Raw genomic sequence first — 25,044 nt, 5'->3', positions numbered from 1 at the left:
AGGCAACAAAAGGTGAAAGTTTTGAAAGGGGGTGTAGACTTTCTATAGCCACTGTAATTGTTGCGTAGATCACACAATAAATTTCACACTGATCGGACCCAGGGTTGTACTTGTCAAAATTGACATCATAATGAAGGTACCGATGACATCATCATTAAGGTATCGTATTCCCCTTGGAGAGTACTTCACAATGAACCACGTTTAAATTTTGTCCATTGAGCGGTCTCAGAGATATAGAGGTGCAACGTTTTACCAAGATGGCGTCTGCACCACGTGATGTACATCATAATTATCACCAAAAAAATTATATAGGAGGAGGCGCTCCTCTGATGCCAAATTCCGTGCCAATCGGATCAACGCTTGCTGAGAAAATGAATTTTTAATTTATATGTACGTACACTACACTTATGCATGCAACCAATCGCTTAACCCTTCTTTTAATTACCCTTTAGAAAATTACTGTTTCGAATCCTTTGGAATCACCCTTTTAGAACCCTAGAATCACCCTTTTAGAAGCCATTAGAATTACCCTTTTAGAACCCATTAGAATGACCCTTTTAGAACCCATTAGAACTACCCTTTTAGAACCCATTAGAATTACCCTTTTAGAACCCATTAGAATTATCCTTTTAGAACCCATTAGAATTACCCTTTGAATCACCCTTTAGAATTACCCTTTAGAATTACCCTTTAAAATTACCCTTTAGAATTACCCTTTAAAATTACCCTTTAGAATTACCCTTTGAATCACCCTTTAGAATTACCCTTTGAATCACCCTTTAAAATTACCCTTTAGAATCACCCTTTAAAATTACCCTTTAGAATTACCCTTTAAAATTACCCTTTAGAATTACCCTTTAGAATCACCCTTTAGAATCACCCTTTAGAATTACCCTTTAGAATTACCCATTAGAATTACCCTTTAGAATTACCCATTAGAATTACCCTTTAGAATTACCCTTTAGAATTCCTCCTTACAATTACCCTTTGGAATTACCGTTTAGAATTAAACATTGTTGGTTAGAAAGGTTCTTCTTCTTCATTTTTTGACGTAGGGACGGACATAGCCGCGAGAGAATAACTTACAAGGAAACACACAAACACTTGAAATTATTTACACCATTAAAAGCCTGAAAACAGCACAATACTGTTTCACCACAAAAGTACAAGTTTGTTTTACATTCTGCATCATTCATTTTATTGAAAGTCACTAAAACACAGCATTGGATTTAGGTTGTCTATCACAGGTAAATGTGCCAAAAAATAAACCATTATATGAATTAAAGCACATACCTCACCTATTGCAAAATAAGTCATCCACTAAACCTTATTAGGGTGCATAAAAATAAAAAATTAGACATTAATATTGTGACAATGACTTGTTCATTAAACACTGGAATTCAATGGCCTTTTCACCCTGCAGCCTGCTCACTGGTATCTCACTTTCATCATCAACAACCTCTTTTAATAAACGATAAAGTAATTTAACAATAAACATTCTGCCATGTTACCTGCGTCTTCCCGATCTGGCATGCAGTGTTTTGCATCAGGTTACGATTACATGACAAAGCAAGATTACGAGCAAAGGGAGGACACTGGCATCATCGTTGATGTTATCCATGGTGATCAAGTCTTTGTGGTGAGCTTGGTGAATGCCTCGTCAGTATTCGCACGACTTGCTCGAATTTCCATCAGTGTCTTTGCAAAGCAGTTCCACTCATCGGGACGTGGTGCGGCCAATTGCTTTGGGAGGGAGAGGAGGGTGAGGGAGTGGGTTGGAGGAGAAGGGGTCAGTGGAACATAGTCTGTTGAATATAGTCTGAACATGATGTTATTGAATTTTAGAATTGTTGTGAGTGTGTGTGAGTGGGTGCGTGGACTAATTAGACTTCCCCACCCCATTGGTTGGGAAATGTTTCTTCTTTTGAATACAAAATCACAGCTCATGGAAGACCTCAAACACAAAATGGAGAGAGACCACCTTTAGAGGCCATTTTCCCCCCACAGAGCAGGGTTTGGCCTTTTTCGGGCACCATGGTCCCCTTTTTGAAGCAATGATTTATGGCCGGATGCCCTTCCTGCCGCCAACCCTGTTAGTCGCCTTTTTGCGACACACAGGGAATTAATTACCATTGAACTAGTACTCAATTTAACGACCTCGGAAAGATGCCAGGCTGAGTCGACCCCCCTGGCGTTAATTCAGCGATCGACCGGGATTCAAACCCAGGATCCTAGGATCCCAAGCTGGCACCCTAACCGCTAAGTCAACACCAGGCTTCACCTCAAACACAGAATGGAACAGAACATAACAGAACAGAAAATACTGGAAAGATGTGGAAATACACCAACAGTAGGGTAGAGAGAGACAACAGAGGGATCCAACAGAAGGATATTGGTAATGGTGAAGAATGAGAGCAACGGAATGGGTCGTGGGTCAATAAGTGCTGAACAGAAGCTCAAACACAGCAAGAGGAGAAATGGAAAACCAGGTCTGAAACAGAAATGGGACACAAAGCAAAGACCAATGTGAGCGAAATGGGGAAAACGCAACCTAGAAAGGAAGGAGTGGCCTTGGAGAGGGTTAATGAGGGTAGAAAATATCATGAGTATGGGGGGGGGGGGGAGGGGGGGGAGGTGACCTGAGGTAGTGGTGAACGGCCATCTTGAAGCTGGGAGTGAAGAATGAGATCGAGAAGATTGAGGAAGTTGATTGCACAGGTGAGAAAAAGAGAGGAACAAATGAGTGAAAGTGAGCAGAGAGCTTGAATTTTGGGAGTTTCAGGAGAAGTGGCTCCAGACCATGGGATCCCTGCAGAAACTGGGGGGAGGGGACCACAGCAGAAACCTTGGCAAGAGAGGCAAAGGAAAAGATAGAGGGTGCAAGATCAGAAAGGATGCATTTGAAGACAGAGAGGCCACTGACCTGTCTGTCATGCGAGAATAACAAGCCCAGAGACGCACAGCTTCATCTTGGGAGATTACAACGATTGTGATGGCCTTTGCTTCCATGGCAATGGTGTGAGGCGTATGCCAACTCAAAGGGCAGAGCAAACGGTACAAGTCATGAGAGAGGATGCCCAGTTGGCAGCTGGCTTTGAAGACCAACTTTGAAGTGTGGTTTGCCGAGGAGAGATCTTTGTTGATAGTGAGGCCCTAATGTTTGAGTGGCTGAATTTCTTGAAGAGGTTTGTTAAATAAATAGATGGGAGGGCTTGCCAGACAGTCATTTCGGAAAGACAGAGCGAGAGTGTGAGATTATTATTATTCACCATGCTCTATACAGAGAGTGGATTCTGCCGAAGCAGTTTCTTGGCTCCGACACAGGTACTCAACTGAGGGTGGCAAGATTTTATAATGTAGCCAGGGTGCTAGCAATACCTTGAAAAGGACACTGTTAGATGAATGATCTTCCATGTACATTTTTATGTTGCACATGTGACAGCAGTGATAGTCTGTGATAGTGATAGTCAGTCTGTCCTCAGATAAAAAAAATTGTAATTGCTTTGATTTCAGAAGGCCAAAACACTTCCTGCTTGATTTGAAGCATATAGATGATGTGTACTATTTTCTCCACAAACCACGTTGTGCTGATTGTATTAATAACTAGCAAAAGTACCCGTCCCCAGTTACAGGAAAAGCTAGCCATGGTGGTAGCGAGAATAACCACAGAAGGTGATAGTCAGGTATTGTCAGGGAAAATTAATCCGTCCTGTAGCGCTCAACTTCACCAAAGGTGGCGCTATACAAACCGACTGCAACAGCGAGGGAGTATACGCCATCATTTTTCCTGGGAGTTCCCGGGGGTTTCTCAGAAGCCAAAGGAACTGCTAAGCCCTCTAAAACCTGGCCGGTACAACCTTTTACCTCTGTGACAAAATTTGTCAAAATCCGTCCAGAGGTGTAAAAGTGTATGGGTAACAGACACAGACAGACCAACAGACAGACAGACAGACAGACAGACATTTACAGTTATAGAAAATAATATGGGCTCCATTACAAGAAACCTTGATGCGGAGGAGGCCATTATGCCAATCAAAGTCTGCACTATTATTATCAACTTATGGTTCATTGTCCGTGCTCTGTCCTTTTTAAATACATACTGGGCGTCAAGCAAGGTAGCAGCACATGGTATTTTAAAAAGACTTTGATACGACTCGGTCGGGGTTCAAACCACCGACCTCCCAGACTCAGAGCAGACACTAACTATTCCGAGTCTGGTGATTTGTGTCCACCTAACTCTTACTTTTCTTTGAATCATTGTAAAACATGTCCATTACTGTGTCCTGCAAGCCTTGAACATCTTCGCCGCACATCTTCCTTTCTCTTACTTGTTTGGGGGATAGAGAAGGAAACACATGGTCTGCCTGTACTATCCATGTTCTTATGCTCTTGTTCATTCTTTTCCATCCCTCTCTTTCCTCTTTGACCACCTTATTAATTTAAATTCCTTCACTCACCACCACATTATTATGATACAAAAATCCCTTTCACTCTGTGCACTGGTCTTTTTGAATCATTCCTCTGACTTCAACAACTTATCTTGGCTTCCTCTCTATCTGGCTGAATTCCTTCCCTCTTTTTCTCAATCACGCACTCCCATTCTTCCTCCTCTTGTCCTGCTGAAAATTAAATCCCATTTCCCCTTCTTTCTTCATTCACTTCCTCAGTCATGTGTATTCTGTTCATTCTCAGTTTTTCCAGTTGCAGTGTGTTTTCCAGTTGGTGTTGATTTGCAATTCTTGCAAACTTTTGTATAATTTAATCGCTTTCTGTCCCACCGCGTGCGCGGCCTGGTTTCTCTCGGCTTCCCACCCCCCATCGGTGTTCTGTGAATTTAAGTTCTTTCCTTCGCTGTATTGCTTATTTCTTAGATTTTCTCTTCTCCCCCTAACTTCCCCGAACATCGACCACTTGTCTAACGTTTTTAATCTCTTCAAAGTCTCTTCACGTCTCTTCTCGTCACGTCACGTCACGTCTCTTCAAAGCTGTCCATGCGCGCACACTTTCGAAGTTAAGTAACTTTTCACAATTGTGTTTTTGTCGAAACTGTATCTTTCTTTCGGTGTGTGAAACTATTGTTGTGTCTTTAATAGTATTCTTGGTGTTGGTTTTTCATACCTGTGTACAGAATCGTCGGTTAGTTCGTGTCACGTATTCTGAGGCCTAGTGTAGTACTAGTAGGTTACCGTGTCTGACCTTGGCTTGAGGCTTTGTTTCTGTCTCAGCGGTTCTTCGATTGCGCTCACAATTACTTTCGGTCTCTATTTTTCACGTTTCATGTTCGGTCTCTGTCTCTGTTTTCACCTCAACTCAAAAAAAAAAAAAAAAAAAAAAAAAAAAAAATTCCCTTCTCTGTTCGTATCCGTTGTTCGTTCTTATTTGTTCGTTGGTTCTTCGACCACGTTGTTCGTGATCATGTGTTCACGTCGTTAAAAAATGTTTCAACTGTCCCCTGAAGAACTGTATTCTGTCATATACTATAACACCTTTTTCTTCTTCTTCTATAAAAGGATGCTTTCGACTTGCTCAGCAAATCTATTCATTCCAAAAAAAAATTCCATCTCTTACAGTTACAGTGCCTCTTTCATACATTCCCTAAACTCTCCAGAACTCCACCCATCCTTCAGCGTCCTCAAACGTATTTTTGACTCGAAGGTCTCAAGAAACTCATTTTGCAAGAAATGTTCGTTTCCCATTAATCGTACATTTTTCAAAATCCAATCTCACCCCTCCCTCCGAATCTTCCCCATCACCCCTTCCCTCCGAAACTTCCCCATCACCCCTTCCCTCAAAAACTTCCCCATCACCCCTTCCCTCAAAAACTTCCCCATCACCCCTCCCCTTCAAAACTTGCCCATCACCCCTCCCCTCCAAATCCACCCCCTTGCCCCTCCCCTCCAAATCTTCCCCATCACCCATCTCTTTCAAATATTCCCCCTTGCCCCTCCCCTCCAAATCTTCCCCATCACCCATCCCTTTCAAATCTTCCCCCTTGCCCCTCCCCTCCAAATCTTCCTCATCACCCATCCCTTTCAGATCTCCCCCCTTGCCCCTTCCCTCCTAAACTCCCCCCACACCCCTCCCCTCTGAGACCCTCCCTCACTCCTCCCCTCCTAGACTCCCCTCTCACCCCTCCTCCTCAAAGTGTCCTCCCCGCTTCTTCCCCCTTCCAACTTTCACCTTCATCTCCCTCAACCTTCTGCCTCACTCTTCCCCCTCCTCAAATAACACCTCACTGCGCCTCACCCAATCACCATCAAACCTTTTGTCCGCCCCATTCTTCCCTTTCTCCAAGCTATTCTGAAATCTCTGACACACCTTCAACAGCTCTCCCTACATCTTCCTCCTCTTCCACATCCTCACCCAACCGCTCCCCCCCCCCTGTTCTGTATCCGATGCTCCCCCTTCCTCTTCTTTAACAGTATGGACCTCAAACATCCGGGGCCTTCGCTCAAACTTGACTGATCTCTCCATACAGGTTGCTTCTGACAAACCAGACGTGATCTGCTTAACAGAAACTTTCCTCCTTCATGATGTCTCTGATTCCTTGGTATCTCTCCCACGTTACTCCCTCCTCCGGTATGATAGACCTGAGCCTCGTCCTGGAGGGGGGGGGGGGGGGGGGGGTTGCTATCTTTATAAAAAACTCTCTTCCTCACTCGCCCTGCACTGCCCTCTCTCCACCTCACCCCCAGGAATACCTTTGGCTACGGCTTCCCCTTCGCTCCCACCTTTTGTTCATATGTGTGTTGTACCGTCCACCAAACAGTGATGACTCCATCTACATCTCGCTGTCTGATAATATGGACCAACTTCTATCTACCCTTCCCAACTCTCTCTTCCTCATATGTGGTGATTTCAATTGTCACCATGCCAGTTGGCTGGGTGTGGGTACCTCTCTCACCAGCCATGGCTCCTCAGCAAAGGACTTCTGTGACTCACTGGGACTGACACAATCTGTCAATTTCCCGACCCGGATCTCAGTCAACGGAGCATCTTCTCTTCTGGACTTGGTTATGACTAACTTCCCTGAAAATGTCTCCTGCTCTTCTTCTGCTCCAATCGGCTCATCTGATCATGTGGTTGTTAAAGTGGACATCTTTCTGACCATTCTCAGAGAGCCTCCTCAGCGTAGATGAGTCTGGCATTTCACTCAGGCCAACTGGCACGGTCTTCAAGCAGCCATCAATCATCTGGACTGGTCTCCCATCTCTACCGCCTCTGACATCAACTCATCCTGGGAATTCTTCCAAAGTAAATTGCTCTCTCTCATGCACAGTTTTATCCCATCTCGTCTTCAGTTGTAATACCCTTCCTCCCGTCCATGGTACACGGAATCTTGTGGTGAGGCTATTGCCCAGAAACAACTTGCTTTCGTCTCCTGGAAAGCAAATCCAACGGAAGGAAATCTCATTTCCTTTCACAAAGCCCGTAACAAGTGTGTATCCACCCTCAGGAGAGCCAGGAAACAATATCTCTCCGTTCTCAGGACAGAACTCTCTTATCTGTCTCCCTCTTCCAAATCCTGGTGGCATCTGGTCAAATCTGTTTCTGGTGTTTGTTCCCCCTCCATCCCCTCCCTCACCTCAAACGGCCACACGGCTGACTCCGCACGTGAAAAAGCTGAATGCCTCAACTCTGTGTTTGCCTCTAAATCTTGTGTCCCAAACCCATCCCTCTCTGTACCCACCGTACCCAGTCGTACCCAGCTGCTCCTGGACTCTGTGTCCTTTCCTCCTGACAAGGTGGAAAAGTTTCTGTCAACCCTCGACTCTGATTCCGCAACTGGACCTGACGGCATCAGCCCACGGGTCCTAAAATCTTGTTCCTTCCGCTCTTTCACTCCCTCTCTCTGTTCTCTTCACCCTCTCTTTTGCTCAAGGTCATCTGCCATCTGCTTGGAAATCTGCCAACATCACCGCTTTGCACAAAAAAGGTGCAAAAACAGATCCCAGCAACTACAGACCAATCAGCTTGCTCCCAATCATCATCAAGGTCATTGAATCCGACATCGCTTCTGATATTAAATCCTTCCTCTTCGCTAATGCCTTGATCTCTGATCATCAATTTGGTTTCAGACCTGGTCACTCTACTCTGGACATGCTGCTTCTGCTTTCTCAACAATGGATGGAGGTCCTCAATGCCAAACAGGAAATTAGAGCTGTCTCCCTTGACATATCACGTGCCTTCGATACGGTCTGGCACCCCGCTCTGCTCACCAAACTCTCCTCCTTTGGTATCAATGGAAATCTCCACGCATGGCTGGCGGACTTCCTCTCCAGTCGTTGTCAACGTGTGGCCCTGAATGGGTTTCTCTCATCTCCTCTTCCTGTTCAGGCTGGAGTTCCCCAAGGCAGTGTTCTGGGTTTTGTGCTTTTTCTGGTCTTCATCAATGATCTCTCTGACTCTCTTGAAAATCCTCTCTATCTCTTTGCTGATGACTCTACTCTCTGTCGCTCCATTCTTCATCCCTTAGATCAGCAGTCTGCAGCCTCCCCACTCTCTGCAGACCTTGATAAAATCACAGACTGGGCAAACAAGTGGAACATGTCTTTCAATCCTGACAAATCTCACACTCTTACGATGTCTCTCCGAAAAGACCGACTGGACAACCCTCCCATCCACTTTCTGAATAATCCTCTCCAAGAAGTTCTGTCACTCAAGCTTTTGGGTCTCACTATCTGCCATGATCTTTCCTGGGAAAACCACATTTCAAATCTGGCCTCCAAAGCCAGTCGCCGACTGGGCATCCTCGATCGTGCGAAGTCCTTCCTTGGCACACCTGAGCTCCTCACCACATACAAGGCTTTCATCCGCAGCTCAATGGAATACTGCCTCCCCTCTGGGCTGGTGTCCCTGCCTCACACCTAGCTCGTCTTCACGCTGTTGAAACCAAAGCATTCAGAATCATTGGAATCTCCCGCGATGAAGCTAACTCCAAGGGCCTCTCACTCACTCACCGCAGGCAGGTTGGTGGTCTTTCCGTCTTCTACCGACTCCTCTCTGGCCTTGCCCCCCCAGCTCTCTCTGGGTTCTGTCCCGCAAATATTCCTACAGGTCGCACAAGATCTGCCTGCAACCCTCTTATAGTTAAACTGCCAAAATCAAGACTCTCTGCTCACCTTCACTCCTTCATTCCTCTTTTCTCCCGCCTCTGGAACAAACTCCCTCACTCTCTTCAATCCCACTCCACCCTCCAGGTCTTTAAAACAGCTGTTCACCACCATCTCTTTTCTTCCCCCATCCAAAACCTTGATCTTTTCTAACCCTGCTAATTTCACCCCAATTCCACTTTTTTGAAATACTAACTTCTGTCCTGGAAGTCCTTGGTGTCCTTGTGTTTTATACTTCTCCCACCCCACCCCCCCCCCCTTCCCATGCCTCCTCCCCCCAAGCCCTCTCCCTCCCACACATCTCCCTGCTCTTAAATGTTGTGTGCTCTCAAGTGTTTGTGTGCTTCCCCTTCTCTTGTCTTCCGCTCCCTCTTTTTATATATTTTGTTTGTCTGGTTGATTTGTTTTTGAAGTAAATGTCAGCTCTTTCACGAGCCTCGATTCAGTATACAAAAAAAAAAAAACCCTCCATACCTGCCCAACCTCACCCCATGCTTGCTCCTGCTTTGGCTTCTCCCTCCCTGGGTAGTATACAAACCAATTCATAACATCCACCATGCAGTGACAGTACAACCTTCCTCAGACATTTACTGACGTTGCTCTTCACCCCAGCCATTGTGTTTCTGCATTGGAGATAATTGTATTCAGAATTAAAACAACCTGACATGATGTCGGCCTCCAAGAAAATAACGAGCCACAGCTCCACCATTCCTTCTCAATCCACTCAGTAAATGAACCATATTCACACGTCTTCAGTTATTACCCTTGCCCATGTGCTAACATTACCCCACCTCTCCCCTCTGACCCCTACCCCCAATTTTACCACCCTTACCTATGCTCCACTATTCAGCTCACATCCTCAACCTCACCCCTTCCTCTCCCTGCACCACCCCTCCTGCTCACTCAGCTATGCATCACCTAACCCTTTCCATATGGTCCACCAACATCAAGGGCCGACATTTCAATCCCATGGATCTTTTCCTACAGGTCTCCACCTCATCATCTGATGCCAACTGTAATTCACAGGATATTCCTGGCTTAGTCATTTCACTTCCAGCTTATTCCCTGCTCTGCTTTGATCGATCCAATGTTCATGTTAGTAGCAATGTCGCAGTCTATGTTTGGACATTCCTTTACCATAGTGGTGTCCTGTTATTCCTCACCACAATCAAACCGAGAATATCTCTGAATCCATGTACTCCTTTTTCACAGTAATGATTTGTTTCTGCTCCAGATGTAACACCCTCTAAAGTCTAAACTGTGATTGATCTGTATTTCTCTGCTGCAAACTCATTACAGTTGGGAGGGTGGCAGGGTTTCTCTGCTTAAACGTTTAACTTCCGACTATCCTCCCACCACAGTTATCTTTTCTAACTCCATGGCGACTTCCCCTGTTCCCAATCTATCTGACTTGACTTCTTCCATATTCCACCGTCCATGGTATTTCACAAAGGGCCTTTTTAAACGTTCTTCTACAAGATCGAATGAGAACAAAATATATTATCGAACAGCAAGGCATTAAAGAGGAGAATGAACAAAAAAAGAAAAGAGGAAGGGTAAGAATCGCAGTAACAGATCTAAATGAGGCCGACAAAAGTATGTGACCTGGATAAGGATACAGGAAACCAGTACAAAAGTACATTTGAAGGTAGTCAATGAGATGCGTACATGCATTACATTAACAAGAATGGCACTCAATAGAGCGCTTACCTCCGCCAGGCTGAACAGTTAACGTTTTGTATCCCACTGATAGGCCAGACCTGAACCAAACTTGAATTGGCTTGTTCTTATTGGCGCACCAACTCATCAAACTAGTTTTGGCCGAATCCGTCCACAACTTTTTGAAAAAGCATGTTATGTATCGTTTTTACCCCATATCAAAATGGTGAAGAATCACATTTTAAATTCTCAGATCCGTATGCGGATCTTCACCAAAATTGAATCAATGCGTTCATGTCACACACCCAAACCTGTCCACCAAGTTTAGTCTGAATCCATCCATACCTTTTTGAGATATCGTGCTATCTGAAAGTCATATCACTTTAGGAATTTTTAGCCCTATCACTCCGATCACTTTAGGACGTTTTAGCCCTATCACTCCGATCACTTTAGGAAGTTTTACCCGATCACTCCTATCACTTTAGGACGTTTTAGCCCTATCACTCCTATCACTTTAGGAAGTTTTATCCCTATCACTCCTATCACTTTAGGCAGTTTTAGCCCTATCACTCCTATCACTTTAGGACGTTTTAGCCCTATCACTCCTATCACTTTAGGAATTTTTAGCCCTATCACTCCTATCACTTTCGGACGTTTTAGCCCTATCACTCCTATCACTTTAGGAATTTTTAGCCCTATCACTCCTATCACTTTAGGAAGTTTTATCCCTATCACTCCTATCACTTTAGGAATTTTTAGCCCTATCACTCCTATCACTTTAGGAATTTTTAGCCCTATCACTCCTATCACTTTAGGACGTTTTATCCCTATCACTCCTATCACTTTAGGAATTTTTAGCCCTATCACTCCTATCACTTTAGGAATTTTTAGCCCTATCACTCCTATCACTTTAGGAATTTTTAGCCCTATCACTCCTATCACTTTAGGAAGTTTTATCCCTATCACTCCTATCACTTGAGGAAGTTTTACCTGATCACTCCTATCACTTTAGGACGTTTTAGCCCTATCACTCCTATCACTTTAGGCAGTTTTAGCCCTATCACTCCTATCACTTTAGGACGTTTTATCCCTATCACTCATATCACTTTAGGCAGTTTTAGCCCTATCACTCCTATCACTTTAGGACGTTTTATCCCTATCACTCCTATCACTTTAGGAAGTTTTATCCCTATCACTCCTATCACTTTAGGAAGTTTTATCCCTATCACTCCTATCACTTTAGGCAGTTTTAGCCCTATCACTCCTATCACTTTAGGACGTTTTATCCCTATCACTCCTATCACTTTAGGCAGTTTTAGCCCTATCACTCCTATCACTTTAGGAATTTTTATCCCTATCACTCCTATCACTTTAGGCAGTTTTAGCCCTATCACTCCTATCACTTTAGGAATTTTTAGCCCTATCACTCCTATCACTTTAGGAATTTTTAGCCCTATCACTCCTATCACTTTAGGAATTTTTAGACCTATCACTCCTATCACTTTAGGAAGTTTTATCCCTATCACTCCTATCACTTTAGGAAGTTTTACCCGATCACTCCTATCACTTTAGGACGTTTTAGCCCTATCACTCCTATCACTTTAGGAATTTTTAGACCTATCACTCCTATCACTTTAGGAAGTTTTACCCGATCACTCCTATCACTTTAGGACGTTTTAGCCCTATCACTCCTATCACTTTAGGACGTTTTATCCCTGTAGTGAAATTATGTTTGCTCGGAATCCAAGGTGAACCCAGGGTGCTCGCTACGGAAGGGGCCGTCTATAAGAGCGGGACAACCGGGGCGTGCGGTCACTTCAGCGGGACTCACTGTGACATTATCCAGTAGTTGAATGGTATGTACGCCCCTCCCCAAATGCCGCGCTGCGCTAACCATGGTTAAATGGAAACTATCTTTGCTGCTCATGAATGCTCTGATTTGATACCTGTATGTATGTATGTATTTTCACAGGATGTATTACCGATCTAAAATGATATTAAACCTACCCAGAGGTCAAGTCGTGTCTGAGCTTGATTTCCACGACACTTAATATCATTTTATTTCGCCGAATGGCTGCCCACCGGATGATCGTGGTGCTGCTTCTCGGAGCCGACCCACACGCTGAAGGATCTGCTACGGCGTTTGCTCATTGGCGTTTACACCGCAACCGCTCAGCCGAGCTGAAGCGCCTCTACGTAACGACACGGAGCGCTGTGCACGGCCGGCGTCAACTCTCGCAGCGGAGACAGCCAACCGACTGCATCGATCGATCGCTTCGCGCAGGGGCCATGTCGTAAATTACTTAATCGTAATCCCTCTCCTGTCATCGCTCCTGCACTGCTCGCCTCGGAGAGGAATGCCCAGCGGAGGACCCGTCGAGCTAGCTCCAGCAACGGAGCTCCGACTACTCTCGCTGCCGGCCTGCCTCGAAAGAAGGGACGTCGCAAGCCTTTTTGCGGGACCGCGTCGTCAAAACGCGACCTGCTCTCATGAGACCCGAACGCCAGAGCAGGCGTGGCGGACTCCGGCTCGATGCCTGGAGCACGACGCTACTGGGCAACGTCCTGCGGCTGATACCCCGTCGGAACGACGGACCCGCTTGGAGCCGCCAGCCGACCCGTCCGATCACAGCTCGGAAGCGCTAACGGCTCCGTCCGAGGGATTCATCCTAGATATGCGTGCCTCGGCCCGAGTTGAGATTCCCACGTGAGTGATCACGTCTCCCATGTCGGCCATGCCTCCACACGACCGGCTCTCTCCGACCACTCGCTACTCGGTGGCCCATCTCCTATGCGCTGATCGCGCACTGCTCGTCGGAATCACGCCGTCACGACCGGCTCACTCCGACCACTCGCTACTCGGTGGCCCATCTCCTCTGCGCTGATCGCGCACTGCTCGTCGGAATCACGCCATGTCTCTCTCACGACCGGCTCCACACCGACCACTCGCTACTCTGTGGCCCATCTCCTCCGCGTGAATCGCGCACTGCTCGTCGGAATCACGCCGTGTCTCTCTCACGACCGGCTCCACTCCGACCACTCGCTACTCTGTGGCCCATCTCCTCCGTGCGAATCGCGCACTGCTCGTCGGAAGCACGCCGGCACGACCGGCTCACTCCGACCACTCGTTACTCGGTGGAACCACCACCTCCTCCACGCGAATCGGGGCCTCCATCCTGATTCTGATCACCTCCTCGCCGCACGTTGCTCCCTTTTGCAGGCCCTACTCGGCGAGGCCCACGACGATCGGCATGGCCCTCGATTCCGTTCATTGCTCGGAATCACCACCTACGCGAAGCCACACGTGGCACCCATCGCGGCCCTCTCTGCGGCCCAACGCCGGCGATTCCTATCGCTGATCGACGGAACCCCTCTTACGCGCGAGTCACGCGCCGCACCGTCGCTGGATGGAGTCCCTACAATGCACGACGCGCCAGTTGCGCGCGCCGCTTCTTCGCTGGATGAACCCCTTTGCTTGCGGTTCCTCTCGCGGGCCCCACCGGCGATTCTGATCGCGGCCGGCAATCCCACCTGCATGTGGCTACGTCCCGAGGCCGGCGAACACCGCTGCCCGGAATCGCCTCAATGGAGGCTCGCTTGACACCATGCGAGGACTCGTCGCAGCACGGATGAATTTCTAAGGGCGTCGAGCGGGACCTTCATAGCCTTTCACGGCACTCGGGTTCTGCTTATGATGCTTATGCATCTGTTATGCTTCTGCTATGATGGAAGAACTACCATGTGTAGTTCTTCGTTCGTTCTTCTTCGTTCATCTTCGTCCTTTGTTTACTCGATTTGGTGTTCCCGCTCTCAAACGGCGTTTTCGTTTAACACCTGCGACCGTGTAAACATGCTGTGCATGGAATGTATGTGGACCGAATGCTATCATTCTTTTTCACACACCCCGCGTCCCGCGTTTCACCCTATTAATTTAATTTGATAAGCTGTTGGATTGAGTTAATGTGGTGATGATGTAGAGCAGGCTTGACGGACCGACAGGCCCCCCTGCATCCTTCATGCTCAATGCACCTCCAATGAGATGCTACTTCAGGGCGTTATATGTTTTCGCTCCTTAGTCGTGCAGTCTATCGCTGCCCAGCATGCACGCCATCTCGACTCGGCGTGCTCGCCCCTCGACTCGGCGGGCTCACCCGCACTGGTTTTCGCTCCTTAGTCGTGCAGTCTATCGCTGCCCAGCATGCACGCCATCTCGACTCGGCGTGCTCGCCCCTCGACTCGGCGGGCTCACCCGCACTGGAGCAACAGGCCGAGCTCGCCTTTCGGTTTCCCTCGTACGCGGTGCGCCCTAGACATTACTTTCGCCCGTCGGCCGGGTTCGTATCATTGACAATGAAACCCGTCGGCAGGTTCGTATCTGTATACCGATCTCGAGCTCGCTCGAATGCTGCTGCCCAATGGCCGCGAGACTTTAGATTTCGGATTTGATGACGTCATCGACTTTATCACGCGTTTGCTTTACAGCGTCGTACTTGCGTGCGTACATTAGCGTCGTACATTAACGTACTTGCGTGCATCCCGCGATCTCATCGGGGATTCGTTTACATTACCCTGTACCTTGGTAAACTACGTACCATTTGTCCTTTACGTAGAAGACGTAAACAACGTAACGCGGCGCTACCTCAGGGTCGCGCGCCAGCGCCATTTAGGGCGTACACGGTGACCTCGTGAAATGGTGACATACATTGAGCGTCGCGCCAGACTCCCTTGCCACCTGCGCGCGCATGTAACGGGGGCACCGTACTGCCTGCTCGCCCTTGACGCTGGGCTCGCTGTTTATCGGCCAGAGCTCTTGGCTCGTACATTTCGAGACTGCGAGACACCTCGCCCCTTCCGACTGTGAAGGTCGTCTGTCTTCGGTATGCCGCGCGCTGCTGCATCCTCGGGGGGTGGGGTCGGGTGCCTTACGGGTGCCTTACCAGATGTTTCGGCTACCTCGATAATCTTACGGTTTGTGGATATGTCCATATGACCATGATTCCTAATATGCAGCGCTTCCTTGGGGTCGCGCTGGTATCACTCATGTGCTCGAGGTTACGTGCGAATACTCCCTACGCACAATGGATAGATCTTCTGGGGTACACCGTGACCCATGGAGCGTCTGCGTCTGCGACCTTTTCTCGACATGGCCCCTCCCTGTGATTGGGCCACCTCGCCCCTTTGTGGGGGCCCGGGTGGGTATTGTTGCTCGCCCGGGTGCCGTCCGGTCTACCGACTCCCACCTCGCCCTTGTGGATGGCGTCCATGGATGCTTTTGTGTCTTTGTGTCTTTGTGCGTGACTTTGAGTCCATGGATGGTCGATCCGAGCCATTCCATGAAGGTGTTGCATGGATGGTTTGGTCGGCCATCCGTGGATGGACAGTCCCTCTGGGGAGATGGCTGTCTTTGGGTCTCTGTGCCACTGCGTCCGTGGATGGTCGATCCATCCGCGGTCCGGCTGGATCCGTGCCATGCAATGATGGCGTTGAATGGATGGATCGGTTGGACATCCGGGGATGGCCAATCCATCCGGGACATCTGACATGACAATCATCTCGACATCTAGACCATCCACCCGGGACAACGCTGGGACAAACATGGTTTGTCCAGCCGAGGCTCTCTCGGTCTGCCGATCTTATCCGATCCTCCGCGCGCGCTGTGCCGCTGGACAGGATTGCCATATGCATCCCGGGGGGGGGGGGGTTCTGCACGCTTCGCTGGCTTCGGTCGTTTTAGCCATGCCGGTCGTCCAGACAGCCTTCAGAGGCTGCTCGTGTCTCGTGCGATCGCTGCCAACGGTAGAGTTGCGTGTGAGTTTGCGTTTTGTAATGCGTATGGACTTTTGGGAGCCAGGGCAGGTACAGACTTACTGTAGTGCTTACTGTAATGACTCACTGTAGCGCCCTCCTGTCAAGTACTCTTACTTACTGTTAAGGGGGCTACTGCTCTATACATCTTCCACGTTTACACATCTTCCACATTGACACACCTTCCTGACATGTTGCCTTGCGACGAATGGACAGTCGCTCTTCGTCAAGGCGCACCTTATGCCATGTGTTGCGTAACGCTAAGGTATACCTTATCCATCTAGCTGCCATGCCGACTACCCCACGGGAAGACTCCTGCTACCCACGGGCTCATCGTCTTCTCCCTGGGATGACCACTGCTTGCTCGGTTCGATATCTTCTTGACTGGGATATCCTCCTCAATCCTGCTATTTCTGGGGATTGATGCTATCCCGGCTTACAGGTTGCAGTAACCCTGCCATCGACATGGATTGACGTGACCATTCGTTTATTGCTGATGCTTGGGCAACCTGCCGAGCGGCAGTATAGTTATAACGGCGGGGAGAATGTAGTGAAATTATGTTTGCTCGGAATCCAAGGTGAACCCAGGGTGCTCGCTACGGAAGGGGCCGTCTATAAGAGCGGGACAACCGGGGCGTGCGGTCACTTCAGCGGGACTCACTGTGACATTATCCAGTAGTTGAATGGTATGTACGCCCCTCCCCAAATGCCGCGCTGCGCTAACCATGGTTAAATGGAAACTATCTTTGCTGCTCATGAATGCTCTGATTTGATACCTGTATGTATGTATGTATTTTCACAGGATGTATTACCGATCTAAAATGATATTAAACCTACCCAGAGGTCAAGTCGTGTCTGAGCTTGATTTCCACGACAATCCCTATCACTCCTATCACTTTAGGAAGTTTTATCCCTATCACTCCTATCACTTTAGGCAGTTTTAGCCCTATCACTCCTATCACTTTAGGAAGTTTTATCCCTATCACTCCTATCACTTTAGGCAGTTTTAGCCCTATCACTCCTATCACTTTAGGACGTTTTATCCCTATCACTCCTATCACTTTAGGCAGTTTTTGCCCTATCACTCCTATCACTTTAGGACGTTTTATCCCTATCACTCCTATCACTTTAGGAAGTTTTATCCCTATCACTCCTATCAGTTTAGGAAGTTTTATCCCTATCACTCCTATCACTTTAGGCAGTTTTAGCCCTATCACTCCTATCACTTTAGGAAGTTTTATCCCTATCACTCCTATCACTTTAGGAAGTTTTATCCCTATCACTCCTATCACTTTAGGAATTTGTAGCCCTATCACTCCTATCACTTTAGGAAGTTTTATCCCTATCACTCCTATCACTTTAGGAAGTTTTATCCCTATCACTCCTATCACTTTAGGAATTTGTAGCCCTATCACTCCTATCACTTTAGGAAGTTTTATCCCTATCACTCCTATCACTTTAGGATTTTTTAGCCCTATCACTCCTATCACTTTAGGACGTTTTAGCCCTATCACTCCTATCACTTTAGGAATTTTTAGCCCTATCACTCCTATCACTTTAGGAAGTTTTATCCCTATCACTCCTATCACTTTAGGCAGTTTTAGCCCTATCACTCCTATCACTTTAGGAAGTTTTATCCCTATCACTCCTATCACTTTAGGCAGTTTTAGCCCTATCACTCCTATCACTTTACGACGTTTTATCCCTATCACTCCTATCACTTTAGGAAGTTTTATCCCTATCACTCCTATCACTTTAGGCAGTTTTAGCCCTATCACTCCTATCACTTTAGGAATTTGAAGCCCTATCACTCCGATCACTTTAGGAAGTTTTACCCGATCACTCTTATCACTTTAGGACGTTTTAGCCCTATCAGTCCTATCACTTTAGGAAGTTTTATTCCTATCACTCCTATCACTTTAGGAAGTTTTATTCCTATCACTCCTATCACTTTAGGAAGTTTTATTCCTATCACTCCTATCACTTTAGGCAGTTTTAGCCCTATCACTCCTATCACTTTAGGAAGTTTTATTCCTATCACTCCTATCACTTTAGGAAGTTTTATTCCTATCACTCCTATCACTTTAGGAAGTTTTATTCCTATCACTCCTATCACTTTAGGAAGTTTTATTCCTATCACTCCTATCACTTAAGGAAGTTTTAGCCCTATCACTCCTATCACTTTAGGCAGTTTTAGCCCTATCACTCCTATCACTTTAGGAAGTTTTAGCCCGATCACTCCTATCACTTTAGGCAGTTTTATCCCTATCACTCCTATCACTTTAGGAAGTTTTAGCCCTATCACACCTATCACTTAAGGAAATTTTATCCCTATCACTCCTATCACTTTAGGAAGTTTTATCCCTTTCACTCCCATCACTTTAGACAGTTTTAGCCCTGTCACTCCGATCACTTTAGGCAGTTTTATCCCTATCACTCCTATCACTTTAGGCAGTTTTAGCCCTGTCACTCCTATCACTTAAGGAAGTTTTATCCCGAATCACTCCTATCACTTTAGGACCTTTTAGCCCTATCACTCCGATCACTTTAGGCAGTTTTATCCCTATCACTCCTATCACTTTAGGCAGTTTTAGCCCTGTCACTCCTATCACTTAAGGAAGTTTTATCCCGAATCACTCCTATCACTTTAGGACCTTTTAGCCCTATCACTCCGATCACTTTAGGACGTTTTAGCCCTATCACTCCTATCACTTTAGAAAGTTTTAGCCCTATCACTCCTATCACTTTAGGAAGTTTTATCCCTATCACTCCTATCACTTTAGGCAGTTTTATCCCTATCACTCCTATCACTTTAGGCAGTTTTAGCCCGATCACTCCTATCACTTTAGGCAGTTTTAGCCCGATCACTCCTATCACTTTAGGCAGTTTTAGCCCTATCACTCCTATCACTTTAGGAAGTTTTATCCCTATCACTCCTATCACTTTAGGCAGTTTTAGCCCTATCACTCCTATCACTTTAGGAAGTTTTATCCCTATCACTCCTATCACTTTAGGCAGTTTTAGCCCTATCACTCCTATCACTTTAGGCAGTTTTAGCCCTATCACTCCTATCACTTTAGGCAGTTTTAGCCCGATCACTCCTATCACTTTAGGCAGTTTTAGCCCTATCACTCCTATCACTTTAGGAAGTTTTATCCCTATCACTCCTATCACTTTAGGCAGTTTTAGCCCTATCACTCCTATCACTTTAGGAAGTTTTATCCCTATCACTCCTATCACTTTAGGCAGTTTTAGCCCGATCACTCCTATCACTTTAGGCAGTTTTAGCCCTATCACTCCTATCACTTTAGGAAGTTTTATCACTATCACTCCTATCACTTTAGGAAGTTTTATCCCTATCACTCCTTTCACTTTAGGCAGTTTTAGCCCGATCACTCCTATCACTTTAGGCAGTTTTAGCCCGATCACTCCTATCACTTTAGGCAGTTTTAGCCCTATCACTCCTATCACTTTAGGCAGTTTTAGCCCTATCACTCCTATCACTTTAGGCAGTTTTAGCCCTATCACTCCTATCACTTTAGGCAGTTTTAGCCCTATCACTCCTATCACTTTAGGAAGTTTTATCCCTATCACTCCTATCACTTCAGGAAGTTTTAGCCCTATCACTCCTATCACTTTAGGAAGTTTTATCCCTATCACTCCTATCACTTTAGGCAGTTTTAGCCCTATCACTCCTATCACTTTAGGAAGTTTTATCACTATCACTCCTATCACTTCAGGAAGTTTTAGCCCTATCACTCCTATCACTTTAGGAAGTTTTATCACTATCACTCCTATCACTTTTGGAAGTTTTATCCCTATCACTCCTATCACTTCAGGAAGTTTTAGCCCTATCACTCCTATCACTTTAGGAAGTTTTATCCCTATCACTCCTATCACTTTAGGCAGTTTTAGCCCTATCACTCCTATCACTTTAGGAAGTTTTATCACTATCACTCCTATCACTTCAGGAAGTTTTAGCCCTATCACTCCTATCACTTTAGGAAGTTTTATCCCTCTCACTCCTATCACTTTAGGAAGTTTTAGCCCTATCACTCCTATCACTTTAGGAAGTTTTATCCCTCTCACTCCTATCACTTTAGGAAGTTTTATCCCTATCACTCCTATCACTTCAGGAAGTTTTAGCCCTATCACTTTAGGAAGTTTTATCCCTCTCACTCCTATCACTTTAGGAAGTTTTAGCCCTATCACTCCTATCACTTTAGGAAGTTTTATCCCTATCACTCCTATCACTTCAGGAAGTTTTAGCCCTATCACTCCTATCACTTTAGGAAGTTTTATCCCTCTCACTCCTATCACTTTAGGAAGTTTTAGCCCTATCACTCCTATCACTTTAGGAAGTTTTATCCCTCTCACTCCTATCACTTTAGGAAGTTTTATCCCTCTCACTCCTATCACTTTAGGAAGTTTTAGCCCTATCACTCCTATCACTTTAGGAAGTTTTATCCCTATCACTCCTATCACTTTAGGAAGTTTTATCCCTTTCACTCCCATCACTTTAGACAGTTTTAGCCCTGTCACTCCTATCACTTAAGGAAGTTTTATCCCGAATCACTCCTATCACTTTAGGACCTTTTAGCCCTATCACTCCTATCACTTTAGAAAGTTTTAGCCCTATCACTCCTATCACTTTAGGAAGTTTTATCCCTATCACTCCTATCACTTTAGGAAGTTTTATCACTATCACTCCTATCACTTTAGGAAGTTTTATCCCTATCACTCCTATCACTTCAGGAAGTTTTAGCCCTATCACTCCTATCACTTTAGGAAGTTTTAGCCCCATCACTCCTATCACTTTAGGAATTTGTAGCCCTATCACTCCGATCACTTTAGGAAGTTTTACCCGATCACTCTTATCACTTTAGGACGTTTTAGCCCTATCAGTCCTATCACTTTAGGAAGTTTTATTCCTATCACTCCTATCACTTTAGGAAGTTTTATTCCTATCACTCCTATCACTTTAGGACGTTTTAGCCCTATCACTACTATCACTTAAGGAAGTTTTATCCCTATCACTCCTATCACTTTAGGAAGTTTTAGCCCTATCACTCCTATCACTTTAGGCAGTTTTATCCCTATCACTCCTATCACTTAAGGAAGTTTTAGCCCTATCACTCCTATCACTTTAGGCAGTTTTAGCCCTATCACTCCTATCACTTTAGGAAGTTTTAGCCCGATCACTCCTATCACTTTAGGCAGTTTTATCCCTATCACTCCTATCACTTTAGGAAATTTTATCCCTATCACTCCTATCACTTTAGGCAGTTTTAGCCCTATCACTCCTATCACTTTAGGAAGTTTTATCACTATCACTCCTATCACTTTAGGAAGTTTTATCCCTATCACTCCTATCACTTCAGGAAGTTTTAGCCCTATCACTCCTATCACTTTAGGAAGTTTTAGCCCCATCACTCCTATCACTTTAGGAAGTTTTAGCCCTATCACTCCTATCACTTTAGGAAGTTTTATCCCTTTCACTCCCATCACTTTAGACAGTTTTAGCCCTGTCACTCCGATCACTTTAGGCAGTTTTATCCCTATCACTCCTATCACTTTAGGCAGTTTTAGCCCTGTCACTCCTATCACTTAAGGAAGTTTTATCCCGAATCACTCCTATCACTTTAGGACCTTTTAGCCCTATCACTCCGATCACTTTAGGCAGTTTTATCCCTATCACTCCTATCACTTTAGGCAGTTTTAGCCCTATCACTCCTATCACTTTAGGAAGTTTTATCCCTATCACTCCTATCACTTCAGGAAGTTTTAGCCCTATCACTCCTATCACTTTAGGAAGTTTTATCACTATCACTCCTATCACTTTTGGAAGTTTTATCCCTATCACTCCTATCACTTCAGGAAGTTTTAGCCCTATCACTCCTATCACTTTAGGAAGTTTTATCCCTATCACTCCTATCACTTTAGGCAGTTTTATCCCTATCACTCCTATCACTTTAGGAAGTTTTATCCCTATCACTCCTATCACTTCAGGAAGTTTTAGCCCTATCACTCCTATCACTTTAGGAAGTTTTATCCCTCTCACTCCTATCACTTTAGGAAGTTTTAGCCCTATCACTCCTATCACTTTAGGAAGTTTTATCCCTCTCACTCCTATCACTTTAGGAAGTTTTAGCCCTATCACTCCTATCACTTTAGGAAGTTTTATCCCTATCACTCCTATCACTTTAGGAAGTTTTATCCCTTTCACTCCCATCACTTTAGACAGTTTTAGCCCTGTCACTCCTATCACTTAAGGAAGTTTTATCCCGAATCACTCCTATCACTTTAGGACCTTTTAGCCCTATCACTCCTATCACTTTAGAAAGTTTTAGCCCTATCACTCCTATCACTTTAGGAAGTTTTATCCCTATCACTCCTATCACTTTAGGAAGTTTTATCACTATCACTCCTATCACTTTAGGAAGTTTTATCCCTATCACTCCTATCACTTCAGGAAGTTTTAGCCCTATCACTCCTATCACTTTAGGAAGTTTTAGCCCCATCACTCCTATCACTTTGGGAAGTTTTAGCCCTATCACTCCTATCACTTCAGGAAGTTTTAGCCCTGTCACTCCTATCACTTGAGGACGTTTTAGCCCTATCACTCCGATCACTTAAGGAAGTTTTAGCCCTATCACTCCTATCACTTCAGGAAGTTTTAGCCCTATCACTCCTATCACTTCAGGAAGTTTTAGCCCTGTCACTCCGATCACTTTAGGACATTTTAGCCCTATCACTCCGATCACTTTAGGAAGTTTTAGCCCTTTCACTCCGATCACTTTAGGAAGTTTTAGCCCTATCACTCCTATCACTTCAGGAAGTTTTAGCCCTATCACTCCTATCACTTCAGGAAGTTTTAGCCCTATCACTTGAGGAAGTTTTAGCCCTATCACTCATATCACTTTAGGACGTTTTAGCCCTTTCACTCCTATCACTTTAGGAAGTTTTAGCCCTATCACTCATATCACTTTAGGAAGTTTTATCCCTCTCACTCCTATCACTTTAGGAAGTTTTAGCCCGATCACTCCTATCACTTTAGGCAGTTTTAGCCCTATCACTCCTATCACTTTAGGAAGTTTTATCCCTATCACTCCTATCACTTTAGGAAGTTTTATCACTATCACTCCTATCACTTTAGGAAGTTTTATCCCTATCACTCCTATCACTTCAGGAAGTTTTAGCCCTATCACTCCTATCACTTTGGGAAGTTTTATCCCTCTCACTCCTATCACTTTAGGAAGTTTTAGCCCTATCACTCCTATCACTTCAGGAAGTTTTAGCCCTATCACTCCATCACTTTAGGAAGTTTTATCCCTCTCACTCCTATCACTTTAGGAAGTTTTAGCCCTATCACTCCTATCACTTTAGGAAGTTTTATCCCTCTCACTCCTATCACTTTAGGAAGTTTTATCCCTCTCACTCCTATCACTTTAGGAAGTTTTATTCCTATCACTCCTATCACTTTAGGAAGTTTTATTCCTATCACTCCTATCACTTAAGGAAGTTTTAGCCCTATCACTCCTATCACTTTAGGCAGTTTTAGCCCTATCACTCCTATCACTTTAGGAAGTTTTAGCCCGATCACTCCTATCACTTTAGGCAGTTTTATCCCTATCACTCCTATCACTTTAGGAAGTTTTAGCCCTATCACACCTATCACTTAAGGAAATTTTATCCCTATCACTCCTATCACTTTAGGAAGTTTTATCCCTTTCACTCCCATCACTTTAGACAGTTTTAGCCCTGTCACTCCGATCACTTTAGGCAGTTTTATCCCTATCACTCCTATCACTTTAGGCAGTTTTAGCCCTGTCACTCCTATCACTTAAGGAAGTTTTATCCCGAATCACTCCTATCACTTTAGGACCTTTTAGCCCTATCACTCCGATCACTTTAGGCAGTTTTATCCCTATCACTCCTATCACTTTAGGCAGTTTTAGCCCTGTCACTCCTATCACTTAAGGAAGTTTTATCCCGAATCACTCCGATCACTTTAGGACGTTTTAGCCCTATCACTCCTATCACTTTAGAAAGTTTTAGCCCTATCACTCCTATCACTTTAGGAAGTTTTATCCCTATCACTCCTATCACTTTAGGCAGTTTTATCCCTATCACTCCTATCACTTTAGGCAGTTTTAGCCCGATCACTCCTATCACTTTAGGCAGTTTTAGCCCGATCACTCCTATCACTTTAGGCAGTTTTAGCCCTATCACTCCTATCACTTTAGGAAGTTTTATCCCTATCACTCCTATCACTTTAGGCAGTTTTAGCCCTATCACTCCTATCACTTTAGGAAGTTTTATCCCTATCACTCCTATCACTTTAGGCAGTTTTAGCCCTATCACTCCTATCACTTTAGGCAGTTTTAGCCCTATCACTCCTATCACTTTAGGCAGTTTTAGCCCGATCACTCCTATCACTTTAGGCAGTTTTAGCCCTATCACTCCT

General features: G+C 45.4%; 1 protein-coding gene across 2 annotated transcripts in view; it reads right to left on the bottom strand.

Annotated features, from left to right (window-relative positions):
* Positions 1 to 1,178: 1,178 nt before the first annotated feature.
* Positions 1,179 to 25,044, bottom strand: part of LOC137430897 (cytoplasmic dynein 1 intermediate chain 1-like) — a 147,974-nt gene continuing 124,108 nt past the window's right edge. For both annotated transcript variants that reach the window (XM_078782432.1, XM_078782433.1), the window contains exon 17: positions 1,179 to 1,743. In XM_078782432.1, the coding sequence (XP_078638558.1) occupies positions 1,627 to 1,743 (117 nt within the window). In that variant the 3' untranslated portion in view covers positions 1,179 to 1,626. The remainder of the gene's footprint in view (positions 1,744 to 25,044) is intronic.

Source organism: Myxine glutinosa, chromosome 7 (genome assembly GCF_964187855.1).
Source record: "Myxine glutinosa chromosome 7, kmMyxGlut1.1, whole genome shotgun sequence".
In the NCBI taxonomy this organism is placed as follows: Eukaryota; Metazoa; Chordata; class Myxini; order Myxiniformes; family Myxinidae; genus Myxine; species Myxine glutinosa.
The sequence above is the reverse complement of the archived record's forward strand: the minus strand, read 5'-3'. Positions and strand labels throughout refer to the sequence as shown.